This window comes from Penicillium arizonense, assembly GCF_001773325.1.
Source record: "Penicillium arizonense strain CBS 141311 chromosome Unknown PENARI_contig001, whole genome shotgun sequence".
NCBI lineage: Eukaryota > Fungi > Ascomycota > Eurotiomycetes > Eurotiales > Aspergillaceae > Penicillium > Penicillium arizonense.
Window position 1 is genome coordinate 2,046,222 of NW_019173278.1, and position 20,909 is coordinate 2,067,130.

Here is a 20,909-nt window from a genome sequence, read left to right on the forward strand (position 1 = left end):
CGTGATGCGTAGAAAGCCAGGACGTTACAAATTCATGATTAGAGCAAAAAGCAAAGGCAAAAAAAAACAAAAACATAAGTAGATCGAAGGGTAGAGGGACAGAGGAAACATCTCTCAGACGAAGTTTTGACCAGGCGAGACATAGCTCTGACTCGGAAGGACATAATTCTGATTCGAGGCCACACCATGCGAATGCATACTCTCATATGGCATATCCGACTCCGCAGCCTGCGACCAAGGCTCAACGCTGCGACTAGCAGTACTTCGCATACGAGTCAAGCTCCTTAACTTGTTGGTGAAGCTCTCGTTCGAGCTCCTGTTCCGGCGATGGTCAAAGGACATACGCCGATTCCCAGATTGAGGACCAACGCTCTGTGTATGGACATTGAAAGCCGGGGCAGCAGTCATAGCCCGCGGAAGGAGACGACCAAGGTCTTCATTGTTGTCGATGGCGATGTCGATTGTGGCGGAGGACTCTCGCGGTGAGATGGGGTCCGCAGAGATTGGGAATGGAGGAGGTGGAGGTGGTGTATTGAGATGCTGCAATTCTGGAAGGATTGGCGGCGGCGGTGGTGGAGGAGGGATACTGTCGTAGTTTACCGAGGGTCCTCGCTGCATTGCGTGTTCAATTGTCTCCTCGATGCTTACAGTGAGGTTGGGGGAGGTGCCTGAGATGAAGCCGCCTGAGCTGGTGCGGCGGTGGCCTGTGTTACGGCTTCGGCTGCTAGATCTGCTTCTCGGGAGGGCTGGGTTGAAGCGTGGGTGCATGGGGAGGTCGGTGGGCATTGGTGCTGTGCCACTAAACTGGCTCTCTGGGACGGGAACAGACATTGATCGACCAATTCTTTCGGCGTCACCTTGGTACCGGGCGTTGCTGAGAAAAAGGTTGGTGTCTGAAGGAATGGTCGGCACGGAAGGAGGTCGTTCTTCATCTTGTCCGTTTCCTCCGTACTTGGGATGGCGCATAGCTCGGGGAGTTGCTGGGAGCCCAACTGGCATACCGGAGCGTGAAGAGTTGGAGTCCGAGCTGCTTGGATAGTCGGGGGATGGCTTGCTCTGGGTCACTTTATTTCGAGATGGAGCTCGTGGAAAGTACGAGTTCCCAGCGGAGAACGGTGGAGGGCTTTCGATGGGACTTCTGATGCTTTGGAGCTCGCCCGGGAAGGGAATGTTTGGTGCCGATGGGTTGCGCGCAAGAGATAGCCTCCGAGCTTCTAGTTCAGCAGCTGCAAACTCTCTCCTCTTTCTCTCTGCCACACTGACGAATGGCGTTGTTGGGGATACAATATCCTGGAAGTCATTCACAGTTGAGCTGGGCTGTCCGTTTGGAAATTCACTGAAAGGTGGCTCTTGACCAAAGACCTTGCTCGACAATAACTGTACCGGCTCAGAGGCCTGTACCCAAGGATCAGCCTTAGGCCCTTGTTGGATCTCAGAAAGACTCTGGGATGTTTTGTGTCTGGATTCCGGGGACCCATCTCTTCTGGCACTTGCAGCACTTGTGCCTCTTTCGGCACGACGACGACTGGCACTGCGATGGCGAGACCTCAGCCTCTGTTGGTTGCTCGCAACAATTCTCAGGGGATCATCTGCACCGTCAGTCTGTGAGGGCTCATCCCGGGGGAAAGACATGGGAAGAGGTGACGAGGGCGACCGAGTGCTAGATCCTTGTCGATCGTTGCTGCGGCCACGGTTTAACGCATCTCGCTTGTCTGCAATACGGCTTGCTGTGTGTCGGCTAGAAGATCTCTGGCGGGCTCGTGAGTCCGGCCGTCTCATCTTGCTGGAACTCCTAGTGCGAGACTTCGACTTCGGCTTGGTTACAGGCTTTTCAGACTCGCCGGCGCCATAGCGGGCCAATTCTTCAGGAGACATAGGCACCGGTGAAGAGGGAGAGCGTTTAGCAGGCTGGATATAGCGACGATCATTCCGGCCGCGAGTATCCCTGGAGGCATCTCGTGATTGGTGAATGCGCGAGCTCTGGCTGGCCGCATCGTCTGTATTTCGTCTTCCGCGACCGGGTGTATGAGGGCCACGGTACTTGCGTGCATGGAAGTTCGCTTCGTCGAGGCTGCTGATGTATTGATCAATGCTTCGACCGCTGACGCTTGGACTCTTGGCGGAAGTGAAACTATTCGTCGTTGAAGCCGTGCTCCTGGCGCTAGGAACTAAATCTGAGCGATCTTGGTGATTTCGTTCGCTATCTAGTAGCTCAATTTGAAGGCCGTCTGGTTTGCGATCCCGAGAACCATTGCGGTGGTCATCGTTGGTGAGAGCATCAAACACACCGGCTGCTGGAGATGGAAGACCCTTAATGGTCGCAAACTTGTCTGTTCCTTGCACAGCAGTCTGGGGACTGGGTTTCAGAGAGTCATTTTTGGGGTCGTATCTCGCAGATGGTAGAGTTAAAAGACCACTGTCACTCTCCCTTTCATCTTGACTGTGCTCGTGACCACTCGTCTCGTTCTCTGAAGTTGATCCGTACTCATTTTGGCTGTTAGAATTAGACCGTGAGAACGTGGGAGGATGCACATCCACTGGTGTCTCTCCGATTGAGGGCAGACGACGTCGGTTGAAAGAAGGGGTATTAGTTCGAGAGGTCATTGCATGGTTCAGGCTTTGGATATTGTTGAGTTTCCATGATCCGAGACCACCAGGAGACAGTGCGGAATCTGGAACGGCAGATTCAGCGATTGGCGTGATCCCCGGAGCATTAGTTGGGGTACGATCATCAGACTTCAACCCAGGGAAACGGAAGCGTTGGTTAGGTTGCGCGTCGAACGAGGTAATGAGCTTCAGCGCTGGAGTCTTCGCCGCAGGCTTTTGGTTGGATGCGGATCTTGGTCGAATTGGTGGAGGCATCATGCTTGATATATTGGCCTGTGATGGCTCTGGCGAAGCAAGAGGGGATTTCGCTCGAATCATCTCCGCAAAGGATGCGGCTTGTTGTGCAGACGGCGATGCCCATGGCTCAGATGGCTCCACGCCGGTACACATGAAACAACGAATTGCAAGCTGCTGTTGGGAATGGGTGACGACATGCTCTCCCCATCGACGAACAAGATATGACTGTCGCTGCCAGTCGGATGGCATAAGTAGACATGTCATCAGGATAGCTTCCATGAAATGATTCCGAGAAACATAGACTTCAATTGCATCATTGCTGTCACCGAGTCCAAGCAAAATAGCAGCTGAAGTGTGCGTGTCTCCAACCTCGAGCAGCTTCTGGACAAATGCTTGTCCAACTTTGTTCCCTTGGGCTTGACCACTCATTTGGCTCAAAGCAAGAAGCATCCAGTCAGATGTTGTTACAGGTCCTGGAGCAACCATGGAAGCCATTTGTTCTGTATCAGTTTCACCAAGCCATTGTGCCAAAAGAATGGCACTCTGGCTTCCTACAGCGTGGCGGCTCACTTTATGACGGATTAGCACCTGAATGTCCCACGTGGAGCATATTAACTTACACTCGTCCCTGATCAGATCTTCGATATCGCCATCCCAACCAAACACCACGCTTAACATCTGCTGCCTCAAATCATCGGAAGTTAGATCGGGATCATCAAGAGGAGGTTGCTGCTTGTAAGGCACATCATTGAGACGAGCACGAGTAAACGGAAACAAATCAACAATATTCTTCTCAGCGGGACTGAGGTGGACCTCATTCCGCAACCGCGATGCCGCCCTTGAACTTCTCACAGACGACATAGAGACAGAAGATGGGTACGCAAACGAAGCAGCAGATGCAGAGGGCTGCGGTGTATCACCACCAGCCGATGTCAACGAGAAAGTAGTGGCACTCTGGCCAGAACGACTGGGCGGAGAAAACGGCCTGGTGTTATACTTCGAAGATGACGCCTTGGAGCTGACCGATTCTGTCCTGCTCCGGGAGGAGGCAGGGCTTGTCAGATCTGCTCGTTGTCTGATACTTTCAATTCCACTTGCATCGAACGGTGTGCGCCGCACGGCATTTGTTGGTTCTCGAATATCAGGAGGGTCCTGGAGGCGGCGTGGTGACATTGTTCTTGATCTGTTATTCTCTGATGTGCCAGATCGAGATCCGACTGGTAGGTGCTGCACGTTTGCAACCATTGCTGGGTTTTCCAAATCATACTGCTGTACTGAGTTCTGGGGACCGAGTGTGAAGAGAGTTGCGGTTGGGCCGTAGTTTGCAAGCCCTCGAACGCCGTCGATTGTGGGAATTGGGTCGTAAGTAACGTGTTTGGTTCGGACGTCCCAAGACCATGTTTCTCTTATATCGAATGTTAGCAACTTATCAATACTTCAATTGGATCAGGGCTGCCCACCCTTCCAGATATTGAACTAGTCTTCCATTCTTCGACCATCCCATCCATTTAGGGTCAGCAGAGCTTGAATCAGATCGTTTCAATACCCTAATAACTCGGGGTGACTCTTTTCCTGGTGGTTTTGCCACGCTCCAGACTCTAAGATCGCCATTAGAGGATTGAGTTGCTAGCATATCTGACTTTTGCTTCGACGAGGATGCATGCCAAGCCAGAGATATAATTGGAGATGGTCCTCGCGAAGTAGTCAGAGTGTGAAGGATGGTGAATTGAGGAAGTAGAGTTGCGATCAAAATTGATCCATTTTGATATCTAGACTAGTTAGCATAATGATACCACTCAATTGCAGCTAACATACCCAATTGCATGAGTACGACAATCTGTAGCTGGTGCCATAGCAGTAATCGGGTCAAAAATGGTGCGCGCAGAGATATGTTCTTGTGTTGGAGGTTCGAACAGAATAACTTCGCCTTTCCCGTTTCCTATACTTCCGGTAAGCAAGTAAATCCAACCGCTTAAATTTATATATCTCTCACCAAATGCGACATTGCCATTGCGCATCCATGAAGCCACTCGCAAATGCTCAAACGAGGCAAATCGGGCAATTTCGGTCCCCGTGAAAATATCCCAGACAATCGCAGTCTGTCCTACATCGTAACTGACGACCAATCTCCCCGCACCCCGCTCGCTGACATTATCCACCGAAATGAAATCAATGTTTTCCTGGTGACTCTGGAACCGGCGTTCAATTGCCAATGTGTCATGGTGAAGGCATAGGATTGTTGAGCCCTGGGCATATAGAAATAGCGACGCTGTGGAAGCACAAGGTTCGAACCGAGGTAGGGCAGGCTGCAGCGGAGGAGCCATTGCTTTGGCGGTCCTCGAGGGTCGCGATTCTGTCACCAAGGTCCTGTTCCATGTCAATTCAACCATTGATTTGGTGTATGTAGCAAATGGGGGATTGGATTGAGTATAATGGTTCAAGCTGACAAAGCTTTCAACTCCCAAGTTGACAAAAGTCCGGGGAGTGATAAGCCCGTAGAGCCCAAGAAACAAGAAAAGAGATAAAAAGAAATCCACTGACCTGATCAGCTTATACCAGGTCGGTTTCTAATCGGTCACGACCCTGAGTCCGGTCAAGGGAAACGAAAGACGGGCCTTAGGGTAGTGCAAAGCACATCTGGATTGCTCAGGAAGCGGGAGGGAAATAAGCGCCTTGACAAGGGGAGGTGGGTAAGTATAAACGGGCTATCTCGAGGATCGAAGATCTGGGCCCTAATAAGGAAAATGTTGAGAGAGAAATAGGGCGAAAAAGAGATGTGGCCGTCGCAGAACAGGGGGGAATAAAATAAAGATAATATCAGTGACACTCAGAATAAAATAACTCGCTTGCACGTTCATCACATAGATTAACGTGATGGAGGGGCTTAAGTTTGTGACAGGCCGGTGTGGAGAGGAAAAAGGACCAGGGTTGAATCCGTCTACATGCGATTATACATATAAGCAGGCGCCACTGCCCGTGGATCCAGGAGAGAAGGCGCATGCGTAGGACAGGGAAAAAGAAAAGGCTGTGCATTTGCAGGGCAAAGAAAAAGAGGGGAGTTTAGTCGATCAGAAGGAGCAATGGTTGTTGGCGCTGGGGTATTCTGCTCGGCGCTTCATTTCCTGACTGACCATACATTTGTCCCGTCCTAAGATGATGGGACAACCCGTTAGCCGTGTCCTAAGATCGAGTCCAGTATTGACCATATTATTAGCGGAGACGGTGAGATCGAGCCTTTTTGGTGGCTGGGTTGCATGGCTCTGGTGCTGCGTGAGTGCACCAACGAGCATGCAGAAACGACAGGAAGTCAAGAGTTAGCCTGCTTAGATCGATGCAGAAGGATCCCCCGAATCACAGGCTGGTATCAGCATCAACATAGTGGGTCTCGTGAAGAAAATGACCCTTGTCTTCTGCATGGAGATCACCAAGTACTCTATAGTTCTATAGTTTTCTTTTCTTTCCCTCGAAAGATAATACTTCCCCTGCAAGTAACCGGCTTTGCACACATGAAATAATATCAGAATTGTGATTTCCGAGACAGATGTGATTGGGATCCGTGCAGTTGTTGTCAAGCTGCAGCTCTATCACTTCGGCCGCCAATCACCGTCCATCACCGTTGATCCCCTCGGCGCCTACACCACACCACTCAACCAATGTCTGCACGTATCCTGCCTGTCCCTATGGCTTGTATTTACTTATTTCACTGCCTTGAATTTGCCTCAGCCTATCGAAGACCCATTTAAACTCTGGGAGAAGACCACGAGTTTCACCTGCGAACTAGTGTTTCCGATGCCTAACGACGATCTCGAGGCTTCTTTGTCCCACAGTCCGGTATTTTGTGATGTGACTACTATATATCTGCTGCAGAGTTGGGTCTGTATCCTTGCAAACAGAGGACATATGTCAGTTCTGGAGCTTGGGCCCTGGGCCCCTGTGATTGCATCGGGGACAAACACGGCGACAAACACGGCAGAGTTTCCAATCGGGCTAGGGAAAAGAGATTATTATTGAGGTGAGAATATCCGAGATCCATATCTCACTACTTCCTATGTTGGGTATGAGACACGAGTCACAATCTAGCTCCAAGGCTCTATACTATGTTATGTTAGGAGCCAGGATGCTTTGAACCAACGTTGGGGTCGGAACATATTTAATAGGTCAATATCTAATGCAAATTACAGAGGAATAAATATATAGAGAGTTTATACTAATCGCTTCTATTCCTCATATTCGGCCATGTCCGCATCGCCTCCGTATCATCTGATCGCGGGGCTTATCTTCCCCGGATTACTGAGTCATTGGAACTCACCTGGACCAACACCTCCAGACCAACATAGTGCGCAGACATCAGCTACACTCTATAAATTCCTTACTATACCACTCGACCTTCGACCCTCGACCCGGTGACAACTCCAGCATGCCCAACGAAACAATTGTGGTAATAGGGTGAGCACTCCCTCGCCAACCCAAACCCCCGAGAAAAAAGGACAACGACAAAACCACCTTCAACATAAAACAGTAGCAGCTGACATCTCCGACCCGCAAATAGTGCGGGCGTAATCGGCCTAACAACAGCCCTACGCATCCAACAAAACCTATCACCGTCACAATCAATCCTCCTCGTAGCCCGCGACTTCCCATCAGACACCTCAGTCAACTACGCCTCACCCTGGGCCGGAGCGCACTATCGCCCAGTACCGGGTTCAACACATCAAGCACTCCGCGAAGCGAACCAAGCACAGCGCACCTATGAGTACATGAAGCGTGTTGCGGCCGACGAGCCCGGGTCTGGCGTTGCGTTCATTCGCGGTGTTGAGCATCTCGAGGCACCGCCGGCGGAGTATTTGGATCGGCAAAGTGTGGAGAATGTGTATTCGCATCTTGATGGGTTTCGGGCTTTGAGTGGTGGGGAGGTTCCCGATGGTGTTGTTTGGGGGGTGGAGTATGGGACTTATGTGGTTAACTCGCCTGTTTACTGTGCGCATTTGCTGCGCAAGTTTGTTCTTGGGGGTGGGGAGGTGAAAAAGTTTGAGCTTGTGAATTTGATGGAGGCTTTTAGTTTGGCGAGGGGCGTCAGAACTGTGGTTAATTGTTCTGGGATTGGGATTGGGGATCCTAGGGCGTTTATCATTCGAGGTACGTGGTTTATTTGAGGATGGGAGGTTTATATTCGATTGGTGTTGACTTCTACTTCTAGGACAAACTTGTCTTGTTCGGAACCCTGTCTCGGAGACTATCACTCGTCAGAATACTGATGGTTCCTGGTCCTTTTGTATCCCACGTCCTCTTGATGGTGGGACGATCATCGGAGGAACGAAGGAACCTCATAGCTGGGACCCGAATCCTTCACTAGAGACCAGGGAGCGGCTGCTTGCCAATGCGACTAAATGGTTCCCTTTTACTCCAGAAAGTGGGGGAAAGTTTGATGTCATTCGTGACATTGTTGGTCGGCGACCTGCTCGAGAGGGCGGGATGCGGATTGAAGTTGAAAAGATCACAGATGACCGGTATGTGGTCCACGGATATGGTGCTGGTGGTCGTGGATTTGAGCTCTCCCGTGGCGTCGCGGAAGATATGGCAGGGTTGATGCTCGAGAAGGGGCTGCTTCAGGCGAAGGCCTCACTGTAGATGACTGTGAAACTTTCGTAAATATTGCTCTCAATAGTGAGCATGACCATGAACATATGCCTATGGGCGATTACATGCTTTACCAGGGTAGTAGATTGAGCAGCGAGATATTCCAGGATAGAGAAGCATCAGGTTCATTATGAACGAACGAACTTTTTGCTACCGAGAAAATAGGTGCTATCAAAAGGTATATCGGCCGTGTAATCTTCCATCACATCAGACACAGGACCTAAAGCCTGTGCCCGTGGCCAGTCAGCCTTGACCTTTTTCCTCTACGCATGACATTTGTAGTACACACGTTTAGAGGTTGAAAGGACAAGGCAACCGACCGGGCCCTCAGTGATAGGCGAGGTGGCATACAAAGCGAGCAATTTGGGCAAGCAATTGTAGCGATCACTCGGCATCGTGATCCGACTCCATGGCAACCAAAAAACCGGGTTGTATCCGGATGTTGTCCGTAGAGAAGGATCCTGAAGGACCCACGAATCTTGTCTCGTGAGAAGGTGAAGGGGCTCAGCCCGCAGCTTCCGGTACAACCTCTGGCGTAGCCAGAGGTACTTCCGTCCCGTGCAACTTGGCAAGACGTTCCTCTTCCTTCTGTTCGCGCAATCTCTCGGTCTCTTTCCGCAGGACTGACAGGTTCCAAGTGCCGTTGTCGTCCTCGCCTTCTTCTGGCTCGCTATCCTCCTCGGCCCAGTTGCCGCTTTCGAAGAGCGTACGACCGGTGGCTTCCTTGGCCTGCTGTGCTTGTAATTCGGCAGCCTTCTTGTCCAGACGCTGCTTCTTCCATTGGGCGAAGGTTTCGGGGGTGACCGGTGTCAGTGTGCCGGTCAACTTGTGACGCTCTGAGTCCAGCCAGTCCTCGAGAGTGAGTGTGTTCAATGGTGATTTGTCCTTGAGGGCCTTTTCGGCGGCTCTCTGCTCCTTTGTCTTCAGGATGAATCTGTTCAATATTAGTAACGGACATGGTTTCCACAACGGTCGTATCGACACATACCCTGGCGGTAAACTGTGCTTGTACATGCACTTGTTTCCTCCATTCGGACAAGTCCAGAACCAACCATACTTCTGGTTCTCGACAGCCTCGATGAAGAACTTGCAGACCTTTTCGGTTGTTGTGCGAGGGTTTCCATGCTTGCTGAGAACAACACTGCGTAGCTTCTCCTCGTCCCAGTCGTCCATAGTATCCTTCTGCTTCTTCTCTTCCTCATCGACCTTCTCATCACGGGAGTCGGTGTACAGATCCTTCTTGGCTGCCTTGCGCTCAACGTTGGGGTCGTGAGAGAACTTGCACTTGCGGCCCTTCTCACAGTGACCCTGCTTGTAGTAGACACAAAGAACGGTCTTCGGGTCAACACCGAAGGGAACCTTCTGCACCTGCACGGGCTTGAACAGCTCGAGGGCATCCTTCTTCGCTTGTTCAGCAGCCTTCTTTTCAGCCTCACGCTGGGCCTGGGCAGCGGCCTTCTTCTTCTCTTCGGCGTTTTTGTTGCTTGCGGCTTGTGCTTGCAGCTGTTGCATCTGTTTCTTCACGGCACCACCTTTTTTCTGTTTTCGATGTTAGTTCGTGCCATGGCGGAAACGGGGTTGTCGCTGTTCGGTACGGCAGTCGAGCAGTCGAGCAGGGGGCTTTCAACACACGTTTTTCATTCCAAACGTCTGTTTTCAGTCGAGTTAGCCATCGCAGGTTCTAAAAATTAAATAAAAAGCGAAGAGGTTGGCATGTGAAATACGCACCTTATCCTCAACGGTCGCCTTCTTCTTCTTGGGCTGGTTGTCTGTCTTTTTGGGCGGCATGGTGACGGTTGTGCGGAAGTGACGTCGCTAATTCGAGTGTGAAAATCTGTAAAATGCGCTTGTTCAAGGTGCGCTATCGGTATAGAGATAAAGAAAAACTAATGCGACCCAATGAATGACGGGTTCTAAAAAGACGGTGTAATCGTTAACGCTGAAGGCAATGAGTGCCAGTGGTTGCAGAATGAAGGTTGGAGTGTGTGGCGCTGGACTGAGAATCTGCGATCGGCATCTTTGTCTCCTAATGTGGAAGGTGGGGATGATGTGTCATACAGGCCTGAGGCAGGAATTTCAGGTCACGTTTCGATGATGTTCTATACCAATTCAACAGATATTAACTATCACTTCCTTCCGGTTATTACTATATTGCTGCAGGTTACACCTATATAAACCATTAGGCTATGGCATGTCTACCATGTATCATGCGTGGAGGCTATTACCCAATATCTTTAAGACAAGACCAAGACTACGTTTTAGTGCACTATGGCATCTTCCGATCTTATAGCCCTTATATCTCGTCAAGAAACAGGGCGTGAGACTAATTATAAAGTTCAGTGCCGTCTGATAAGTTCTTTTGAAGCTCAAGCACTCGCAAACTATACAAATTCTTAAGAGACTTTGAGACAGCGACTGCTAGGAGGAGACTCGACCCTAGTTACGAACAGATCCTAACCGATGCTGTTTTATTTCTTAGTTCCATTATATGTTGAGTCTAGAAGTACTAAGAAAGCTTGAATACAGTGCAGACATTTGAGAAGATCATAGTCCCACCGCTGCTAGTAATGTGGCGCATTATATATCCTAGACAAAAAATACCGTTATCAATGGCCTCAACTTACGTATCTGTATATCCACACGATCAAATTGAACAACCAAAATGAAAGGCATAATATGCTCATGATAGGGAAAAACAGCACAACCCAAAGTAGTTCATTTGAGCGTCACATCTCTCTCCATCTTATTAAACGACATGAAATAGGAGCACTGCGTAGATTGGCATTCACATGCCACAAGGAATTCGAGCACTATCTCGCCAGTTAAAAAGCAATTGATGAACTTACCTACGTACCTCATATAATATATAGCTCCTTTCCAGTGGGCGGAGTTCTGAATGAATGTGTAAGGTTTAGTATATGTCCTAACATACCATACGTTCCCAGCCTAGAATAGAGTCAAAACCTGAAGGAGAATAGCATAAAAACACGAAGTCCGCTGTTTTAGCTGTCTAACATGGCTGTGTACAGTTTCCCAGGAGCATGGTGGCATCGAAACTTTGTCATTTTAAGCCATTTTCAAGGTGTGTTTCAATCGTCATATATAATTTTACTCAAGTTCAACAGGGCTGTGTGTCCATGGCGTCATAGCTTGAACTAAGCTCTTAAGAGAACGCACATAGGGCAAAGTAGATATAAAACAGACCCACGGAGGGTCAACTGAGGCGGTACGTCACGTCTCAGTTTCCACCTACGTGTTCAGCTCTTCTAGGATTGGGAATGTCTGCTTCTAGACTTATGCACTAAACTAACTCCTACGCGAGATATGGCCGTAATCACGCTGCATCAATCATTGGGATGTTTGACATGAGGTAGATCTACTTATAAAAACGTATATCCAACTGTTAGGCCAAGGTGGCCCCACAGTCAGTAAACGGAAGTCCCTAGCAAATCCATCTCCAGCATATCATCCTGTGGGCGTATTAAAGCACACTAATTTTTCGTTTCTGGTCGTAATGGAATTCACAGAAAGCAATTATCACGGATTTAAGAAACCTCCTGGATCTTGGTGGACTTCTCCGCATCCTCGAGCTCAGGGAGCTCATCCTATAGTTGTGTTAGCTCCTGATCAAGAACCAATATATGAGGGCAAACTTACGTCGTCCTCCTCGCCTTCAGCGCCGGCAGCACCGCCAGCCATACCCTGGAGGGCGCTCAGGTCGGGCATGCCACCGCCCATGCCACCCATGCCGGGCATACCGCCAAGCTTGGAGAAGTCGATGTTGCCGAGGCCACCACCGGCACCCGGGCCACCATCCTCACCACCGAAGCCACCGAAGTTGTTTGCGTAGTCATCCTCGCCAGCCTCGTCCTGCTCATCCTCATCCACCCACTGGATCCAGTTAGCTAACAGTCTATAACTAGAACGAACAGGGAATCATACCTTGTCAAAGTCGGTCTTCAGGAAGTGCATCTTCTGGGTGCTGGCGAGGAGACGGGGCCAGAAGTCCAGCTTGAGCTCTTTCTTGCGCAGAACGAGCTCGACATCACGGTCGGTGTGGTTGACTTTGCTGTTCTCGGGGTCGATCTCGGCAAAGAGGTCGAGGGAGACGCTGTATGTTACGCCCTTCCGGGAGGGGCCCTTGAAAGTAACATTCTTCTCGGTGATGCTGAGGCTGGCATCGGCCTTGGGAACATCGGGGGTCTTGATGTTGACGTAGAGGTAGTTGCGCTCAGGATCCGAGTCGGAGGAACGCTGAGCCCATGTAACTGAATATCAGATATTGCATGTCAGTCCATTTGACCCAAAATTAGACAATGAGACATTTCATTTCATGAAGCTTCAGAGTAATCCTGAAGAAACATAACGTCATAGGAAAATTCATGCAAAATGTGCACGCTCGTGTTTGAGCGGAGCGGGGAAGTAGAGCAGTCACAACGTACCTTCGGGAGTCAGGGTCTGGGACATTTTGAAAGAGGAATGTAGAAAGCGGTAAAGAAAGGATGAGGTGTGAAGGAGATTGAGGTGCTTTGTATCAGAGAGAGATGTGGAAGGATGATACTACAGTGAGCTCAAGCGCGCAGTGCCCAGTCGAGCCTACAACGTAGAAAGTACTGGAACTGACGTTTGTCTCGTTTGTTCCTCTTCTTGCCTGAGGCTGAGAACCCCTCAATGCTTATTATGTCAGAACTGACTCAGCCATTTCCTGGCCCGCTCCCGCGAAGAGTTGCCTCCGAGGTCATCTAATGATCAGAAGAGAGGGTCTGAGGGGCAATCTCGATCTCTGAAAAAGGTCCTGCTCTCCTGTATATGGTGGTCATAATTCGTCCCATTTCAAGAACCGCACACAAACCTGCCTATTGCCCCGCCTATCTCAATGACAATGCACCGAGCCTGAGCCTTATCGCTGATCATACCTACTGTGACCACTGTCCACGATTGGACTTCCCACCTATTCGAACTTGATAGTGTTGTCGCAAATACAAGCCATTTTATTGCAATCCTGCGATCATGGAGAGTCTCAAGGCGGTATTCTTTGGGCCTGACCCGCAAGCCCAGGTAAGCACATGAAGCGGCCGGTTCATATCTTGAATATGTCACTGACGCACGACTCTATTATCAGATGAGAAAATGCAATGCTTTAATACGCTCTAATACACGCCAACTTGACCGCGATCTAACCCGGTTGAAAACTGCGGATAGCCAGACTCGCCAGCACATCGTTAACGCCTCCAAACGGGCTCAGCGAAATCCGTCTCAGGCCACACAGGCCACCCGTGACACTAAGACCTTTGCGAGGGAGCTGGTGCGCATTCGAAAACAAACCGCTCGGTTGCATACCAGCCGCGCTCAACTACAGAGTGTCGGAATGCAAGTCAACGAAGCATTCTCGGCGCGTAAAATCCAAGGCAGCCTTCAAAAGTCGACTGGAATCATGAAGGATGTCAACACACTTGTCCGGCTACCGCAGTTATCTGCTACGATGCACCAGCTGTCTTCGGAGTTAGTCAGGGCAGGCATTATTGAAGAGATGGTCGATGATGCCATCACCGACCCGGCAATGTTCGAAGAGGAGGAGGAAGAAGCAGACTCGGAGATTGATAAGGTCTTGCAGGAAGTTCTACAGGGAAAGCTTTCCCAGGCACAACCCGTCACGGCACCCCCTGTGGACAAGATCTCAGAGCCGGAATCCCCACAAGCCGAGGAAGAGTTCGAGGATCAAGAAGCTACTCTGGAGCAAATGCGAGGCCGCTTGGAGGCTCTCAGGAGCTAGTTCATGTCTACCACTCAAGAGAGTTGCTTATCTTTTGTTACTTTGATTTATTGCTGGCGTTGGTTGCATTGCCGTTCTATACAATCTGTTTTCCAAGGCTGGGCCTACATATAATCGATTTATTCTTCCGCTGGATAGAAATCATAATAAAGCCATTCACGACGGCTAACAATGTTTCACACGAATCAAATAAAACACGTCAATAAACCCTAACATGCAGTACTGGGGGCTGAAGCAGCGAATGAGATTCTGCCGTTGCTCCCCGCCGTAAATGCAAGTAACATCATTTGCGGCCCAATGAGGCTTAGTGCGCCGGGCTTGACACTGCCTCCCTCTCCCTTCCCTCCTCATCCTTCCAGTTCCATCTCACCATCAATCCTTCCCTTCCTGAAAGTTATCCTTTCAGACACAAATCGCATCTTTTCGCATCTTCTCATCAAATCTTGAGAAGTGATCAATCCCGCTTTATCCCAACGTGACTTCAACAGGTCGCATATCAGGCATCAGTCGCGCGTGATATCTCTTTCAAATCGCCAGCTTCACTCTTTACTACCATCGCAACCATGTCTGCCAACCTCGACAAGTCTCTTGACGATCTCGTCAGCGGCCGTCGCCAGAACGTTCGCAACACTCGCCGCCGCGCTGGTGGCCGCCGCGCCGCTACCAAACCCGCTGTCGGAGGCGTGAAGAAATCTACCAAGGCTGCCCCCAAGCCCGCTCATCCCACTCCTATTGTTCAAGCTTCCAGCAAGATCCTCGTTAGTGGATTGGTACGTTCTGACTATTTGTGTCTCGATCGTGCCGTTCAGTTGCTAACCTTCTCAGCCTGCCGATGTTTCCGAGGCCAATATCAAGGTATGTTGATCTAGAGGCCTTCACTTTGGCTTTCATCGCCATCTCTGTTTTCGAGAAAATCGCGGCGCAAACGAACTCGACTCGCCTTTCGACTTCTCGTCACCTTTTTATTTTCGCACATCGCTGGATCTTCCTCGATGTTCATGGCACAGACAGTCTGCTCCTTCCCAAATGCCTCCGCGAATTGTGGTTGCTGGCGCTTTGCGAGGCCGGAAGTTGAGCTCTGTCGCAGTACGGTGAAAAGATGCACTCGGCAAGCGATGGATCCCACACGGAAATCCGCTTGCCTTGCGTTCTGAGTACTGTGCCTGGGATGCTACATGAGAAATCATCATCCTTGTTTCTTTCAACCCTGTCCATATCTTTCATCTATCCCGCTCTGCGGACCAGAGGGGCATCAGCGAGCGCATCAGTGAAGCAGCGGGAAATTGGTTCAGGGGCAAACAAACAACCTCATTCTCACGAGTCATGTTTGAAACATCTCTCCGTGGATAGCCTACTGCTCTATGGGGTGATTACCCGTCACAGTGGCTCCGAGGGTTTCAGCACCGTGGTTTACATGACATCATAGCTGTCGGCTTCAGAAGATTCACGGCAAGGCCAGTGGACCCCCAACTCACGGGCACAGTGGGCTGGGCTCACGTCGATGGTAGCGACGTGAGCCGATGTTCTTGCTGGGAGGGCTGATTATCCCCATACCCTTTCGGGGGAATTAAATTACGGAATATGCCGGGACGTGAAATACACCTTGGATGGATGTTTGCACCAGGGGACACGGTATCGCATCGCGGTAGGCAAGCATGCGACTTGCCAGACGGAGGTGCGCGTTTTACAACAACGTTACAGATGATGGAAATGGTGTATGACACGTCTCGGGAGTTGGGATGAAAGGACGACGGATAACTGCTGATGCTCGCTGATGCTCTTTCGCTGTTGGTCTTTCGCTGTTGGAACACTCGCTGTCTTCGTTTGCGCCACCGCCATTGTTTTCTTACGACACTCGAAAACAGTTCTCGTCGCTCAAACCTTATGACGCAAAAATACTGATCGTGTCTATTTGCGCTTTAGGAATACTTCACCAAATCCGCTGGCAGCGTCAAGCGGGTCATGCTCACTTACAACCAGAACGGCAGCAGCCGTGGTATCGCCACCATCATCTTTGGCAAGGCAGACACCGCTGCCAAGGCCGCCAAGGATCTTAATGGCCTCCTCGTTGATGGTCGTCCCATGAAGGTAAACTTCAGTACTTTAATCCAATCTTGCAGCATCAACTAATCCGCGCAACAGATCGAGGTCGTTTACGATGCCTCTCACGCTCCTACCGCTCCTGCTGCTAAGCCTCTGACGGAGCGCGTTGCGTAAGTTCATACCCAATTCTCAGCGAGTCTCTTTACTCATTCCTCCATAGTCAGAAGGCCCGCCCGAAGTCCGCCGCTGCCACAAAGGCCAAGAGCAACCAGACCAACACCCAGGCTAATGAGGCTAACAATGACAATGCCAAGGGCCGTGGCAAGGGCGCCGCCCGCCGTCGTGGTCGCAACCCCGGCCGTGGAAAGCCCAAGACCGTTGAGGAGCTCGACGCTGATATGATGGATTACTTCGCTACCGATGCTCCTCCCGCCGAGAACGCTGCCCCCGTGAACGGTGCTCCCCCCCAGGCCAACGGTGGAGATCTGGCGATGAACGACGAGATCTCGTAAGAGACTCAGTCGCCACTCTCACTTCGCTTTATCGCTGCTTCTGCATGATACAGGTTCGCAGTTATTCCCGGGGGGTTTTGATGGTTGATGCGCGGGTCATATCTTCTATTATCCTCCTTCCTTGATTCTTTTCGATTGTTGTTTCTTTTTCTTTTTTTCTTTTGCTAGTACCGAGCTTAATTTTTTGACTATTACGCGGCAGCTGATGGAGGGAAGCATGTACCTACAATCACAACATGGAACATTACAAATGGGCAATTGATCTTGCAGCACATACTTCGTACAGCCTATCGAGGCCAATTGCTTTTGGTTCAAGTTCCCTCCCAACAAGTCAACAAAAATGAACCTCCGACTCCTATTGCTAAATGAAAAAGCCAAGGCAAAAAGCAAATCCCACGCCCTATGTTCAAGGAACCAATAAAACACCCAATGCCCCGAGATGTATATCCCATTCAAAACACACCAGCCCTCGTCATGACATCATGAAACTGCTCCAGAGTTACACCAGCACTCAACCCAGCACCTCCATTCCCCTCGAGAATCATATCCTTCAGCAAATCATCCCCAACACTATCCTCCTTCAAGTCGCGTGCAATGCGCCGCAGATGCGACAGCGTAATCGGTCCATCCGTGCCATGCGTAAACAACTGATACGCATCATCCACCTCGGCAGCCATGGCATCATCGTCGCGGGAGCGCAGTTTGGCCGCTGCTATTGAGACAAACGGGCCATAGGGTATAAATCCGCAGGTGGTTGGATCCAGCGCAGAGAGAATTTCGGCAAGCTCGCTTGAGTCGGTGGGTGGGAGGCCGAGGGCTCTGTGCAGAGGTATTTGTTAGTGTCGGTCATGAGGGGTAATGAATGCTGTTCATGTAGTAGATTGCATGTGGAAATCGGAAATCGGTATCGCGCGGAGGAGTTGGAGAGAGCGGCTTACACCAGTGCCTTGCGCACGTCTTCCCGTGGAATGACGCCTTCTTTCTCGTCGGGGAAGGCCTCGTTCGCGGCTGCAAATAGTTGGAAGACTTCTTTTATTTCGTTTTCTTCTTCTGCGGTTATGTTGTTCTCTTTCGCGAGCTTGGATGCGCGCCCGCGCTTTGGTGGTGCGGAGGTGTTGGCGGGTGCGCCACGCCTCTTGGGGGGCTATGGCGGTGGGGTTAGTTTGAGATAAGAATTCCGAGGATTGTCAGACAGCTTACCATCTCGATGGATAATACAGGATTTGTAGCTTTGGGGGTTAAGGTATGTGCATATCTTGATGAGATTGGGATTTGGGTTGGAGTGGAGGTGGGGAGGCAGGCTCCGATTGGAGAATGCTTGACCATGGGCAATGGACAATGAATCATGCCCGCTCCGTTACCTTCACTTGTTTTGTATGAAGGAACACAAACTACATGGATAGTCAGAGTCTCTGTGTTGAATAGTAGCATATTATGACCAATTATTGCTAGAAAGCTAAGCGTTGGAGACATCCTCAGAATACTGGTATCCGATATCAATATCTGATACTCTATGCGTACTCCAAAAAACAGTATTCATATTTGATAGAGTTGTATTTCTGTCAACATTTTCCTAATACCTCCTTCCTAACTCTATAACCATTCTCCATAGCGATGGACCCCCCCGCGAAGCTCGTCACCGCCAGAGCCTCTAGCGATTGTACCAACAAGCCCAAGACTACAGATCTGCCATCCTCCCCCGAAGACCTGTCTAACGGTAAAGCCACAAGTGTTTGAGTTTAATCTGATTTTCATTACAATAGCTCAAATATCGTGCAATAAGATGTGAGTGTTATGGAAAATGATCGAAAGCGATAGTAGGGCTCGAAGGCTGCGCGTGACAATGCTGACGTGATCAGATTGCAGCCTGCACAGGTAAACTTCTTTATCTTGTTGACATCTCCAAGATTACGCACTCGTACTTTACACAATATTTTACTTCTACATCATTTAAAATGGACGTTCAGCTATATGTCTATGACCTGTCAAAGGTGGGGTCCCTATACGCCTTTACTGCTTGTGGATAATAACTGACCGTGAATGTAGGGTCTGGCACGAATGGTATGTGTAACTAGCAACTCAAAAAGAGCAGGCCCTGATCTTGATAGTACTCCACTGCTTTGACAGGTACGCAGATGGATGCCATCTATCATACATCCATCGTGCTCAACGGCGTTGAATATTACTTCGGCCAAGGTATCCAGACTGCAGTTCCAGGCACAACCCATCATGGCCAGCCCATGGAAGTCGAAACATTGGGTACTACTGAACTACCTAATGAGGTTGTTGAAGAATACCTGGGCTCGCTGGCTAGCATCTACACCCCTGAGGTTTGTCCACCAAGATGCACTGCCCTCTACAACGAATAAATCTGACCAAATTCAGTCATATGATCTCTTTCTTCACAATTGCAACAACTTTACACAGGATCTTTCGATGTTCCTTGTTGGCAAATCTATTCCAGAGCACATCCGCAATTTACCTCAAACGTTTCTTGAAACTCCATTTGGGCAGATGATGAAACCCCAAATCGAGATGGCTCTCAAAGGCGTCACCCAGGGCACCGGCCAAATGGGAGTTCCTGGTCCAAGTGCTCAACCATCAACAGTGAGGGCTCCCCATGCTGCAACCCAACCAATTGCCCGACCAGCTCACCCCCATCGCCAACTACGACTTCCCAGCCTCCAGCGCGATATCAAGAACTTTGTCATGTACAAGAAAGTTCCGCCGCTTGAAAAGCTCATCCAGAAACTACCAGCTGAATTCCAAGAAGCACAAAGCGTTGCACAGATTATTGAGTTTGTCAAGCTTCGTCACTCTGCGACACCGGTAGCCGATATCCGTGTCCCCGACTTGCATTCATTCGCAACGACCTTGAAGCTCAAATACTCGACACTACCTAGCGGCAGTCATTTCGCAGTGGTGGATTTGGTTCGTCTACTACTGCTTGACCCACGTGTGAGCGGCTACTTCGCCGAAGAAACGCAACACGAAACTCTCCTCACCCTGCTTGAACCGCTCTCCCAAGATGATACCGCCTCGTGCCCATACAAACTACGTATCGTGGCTCTGCAACTGGCCTGCAATCTCTTCAGCACTCCTCTCTACCCAGACCAACTCACCTCATCTTCGTCCCCACTACGCGAGACCTGTCTCCGCCTCGCAACCAACTCCCTTCTAGACTCACAGACCAGCCTCCGTGTCGTTGCAGCATCCTTTGCATATAACCTTGCATCATTCAACCACAACTCACGCTTCAAAAATAAGCCTGATCCTATCTCTGAAGAAGATCAGGTCGAGCTGACAGCCTCCCTGCTTGAGGCGGTCATTCGCGAGGAGGAGAGTGTTGAAGCATTGCATGGGCTGTTGTTCGCACTCGGGCTGCTTGTCTATGAAGCCCCGATGGACGGATCTCTGATTGATCTCTGTCGTGCCATGGGTGTGGCGGAGACGATTTCTGAGAAGATGAACATCCATGCTGTACAAAAAGAGCCTCTACTAAAAGAGATCGGAGAAGAGTTGTTTAGAAAGGGTCTTTGATTTTACGAAGAGAATAATGTCTAATAGAGGATACAGGGTCTACTATCAAGTACTTGAACAGTGTACATATCATTTCCTCACACTCTATCGAGAGCATACTGCTTCTAATATTGTTTCAATCTAATAAACTCATTCTTTTTTTCTATTTTCTCAGCCCTTTTGATGTACGACGATTCAAAAATCAACTGTTCAGTATTGTTGCACATCAGCCTTTTGACTTATTGATCCTAGTACGTCTTACTGGGCGGTACTGTTTGTACACCAAGCTGAAAGACTACAAATCCCACTTAGGACATTATCGCTATGGCACCGTTCATTGGTACAAAAGGTATATCAACTAAAAGATACGAGTCCAGTGTCATGAAACCGCTAATTGATGCAGGTGATATGTTCGAACAGGCTGCGACAGAGACAACGCATGAAGAGCCTTTATTAACATCTAAGAGTACGCATCCTATGATCAAGCCTCGCTCTTCGGAAACCAGGATCCTCCGCGAATAGTATCCCTCAATATTGTGAAGCTATATGCAAATCTGACGTGGCACAGAGCTGCGAGAACT

The 20,909-nt window shown here is 49.8% G+C and overlaps 8 protein-coding genes across 8 annotated transcripts; 5 read left to right on the top strand and 3 right to left on the bottom strand.

Annotated features, from left to right (window-relative positions):
- Positions 1–114: 114 nt before the first annotated feature.
- PENARI_c001G02465 (uncharacterized protein) lies at positions 115–5,168 on the bottom strand (the record flags this gene model as incomplete). Its single annotated transcript, XM_022626311.1, has 4 exons — positions 115–3,413; positions 3,465–4,249; positions 4,660–4,783; positions 4,838–5,168. 4 exons carry the CDS (start codon positions 5,166–5,168, stop codon positions 115–117), a joined length of 4,539 nt encoding a protein of 1,512 aa, XP_022493086.1.
- Positions 5,169–7,261: 2,093 nt separating this feature from the next.
- On the top strand, positions 7,262–8,472 carry PENARI_c001G01676 (FAD-dependent oxidoreductase; the record flags this gene model as incomplete). Its single annotated transcript, XM_022626245.1, has 3 exons — positions 7,262–7,290; positions 7,394–7,980; positions 8,042–8,472. The coding sequence occupies 3 exons, from the start codon at positions 7,262–7,264 to the stop codon at positions 8,470–8,472; spliced, it is 1,047 nt and encodes a 348-aa protein (XP_022493818.1).
- Positions 8,473–8,985: 513 nt separating this feature from the next.
- Positions 8,986–10,269, bottom strand: PENARI_c001G08069 (translation machinery-associated protein TMA46; the record flags this gene model as incomplete). The annotated part of the gene is made up of 4 exons (XM_022626769.1): positions 8,986–9,415; positions 9,470–10,020; positions 10,114–10,131; positions 10,210–10,269. The coding sequence occupies 4 exons, from the start codon at positions 10,267–10,269 to the stop codon at positions 8,986–8,988; spliced, it is 1,059 nt and encodes a 352-aa protein (XP_022493615.1).
- A 1,757-nt stretch (positions 10,270–12,026) lies between these two features.
- wos2 (Hsp90 cochaperone SBA1) lies at positions 12,027–12,948 on the bottom strand (the record flags this gene model as incomplete). The annotated part of the gene is made up of 4 exons (XM_022626218.1): positions 12,027–12,086; positions 12,139–12,372; positions 12,424–12,749; positions 12,924–12,948. 4 exons carry the CDS (start codon positions 12,946–12,948, stop codon positions 12,027–12,029), a joined length of 645 nt encoding a protein of 214 aa, XP_022493875.1.
- A 543-nt stretch (positions 12,949–13,491) lies between these two features.
- PENARI_c001G05526 (ESCRT-III subunit protein VPS24) lies at positions 13,492–14,254 on the top strand (the record flags this gene model as incomplete). Its single annotated transcript, XM_022626568.1, has 2 exons — positions 13,492–13,539; positions 13,604–14,254. 2 exons carry the CDS (start codon positions 13,492–13,494, stop codon positions 14,252–14,254), a joined length of 699 nt encoding a protein of 232 aa, XP_022493230.1.
- A 563-nt stretch (positions 14,255–14,817) lies between these two features.
- Positions 14,818–16,809, top strand: PENARI_c001G10894 (putative RNA annealing protein Yra1; the record flags this gene model as incomplete). The annotated part of the gene is made up of 5 exons (XM_022626984.1): positions 14,818–15,024; positions 15,080–15,109; positions 16,178–16,342; positions 16,397–16,467; positions 16,518–16,809. 5 exons carry the CDS (start codon positions 14,818–14,820, stop codon positions 16,807–16,809), a joined length of 765 nt encoding a protein of 254 aa, XP_022493851.1.
- A 1,614-nt stretch (positions 16,810–18,423) lies between these two features.
- PENARI_c001G01320 (uncharacterized protein) lies at positions 18,424–20,349 on the top strand (the record flags this gene model as incomplete). Its single annotated transcript, XM_022626225.1, has 5 exons — positions 18,424–18,540; positions 18,669–18,800; positions 18,856–18,870; positions 18,918–19,139; positions 19,195–20,349. 5 exons carry the CDS (start codon positions 18,424–18,426, stop codon positions 20,347–20,349), a joined length of 1,641 nt encoding a protein of 546 aa, XP_022493177.1.
- A 303-nt stretch (positions 20,350–20,652) lies between these two features.
- PENARI_c001G05151 (uncharacterized protein) lies at positions 20,653–20,850 on the top strand (the record flags this gene model as incomplete). The annotated part of the gene is made up of 2 exons (XM_022626526.1): positions 20,653–20,677; positions 20,732–20,850. 2 exons carry the CDS (start codon positions 20,653–20,655, stop codon positions 20,848–20,850), a joined length of 144 nt encoding a protein of 47 aa, XP_022493527.1.
- Positions 20,851–20,909: the final 59 nt, after the last annotated feature.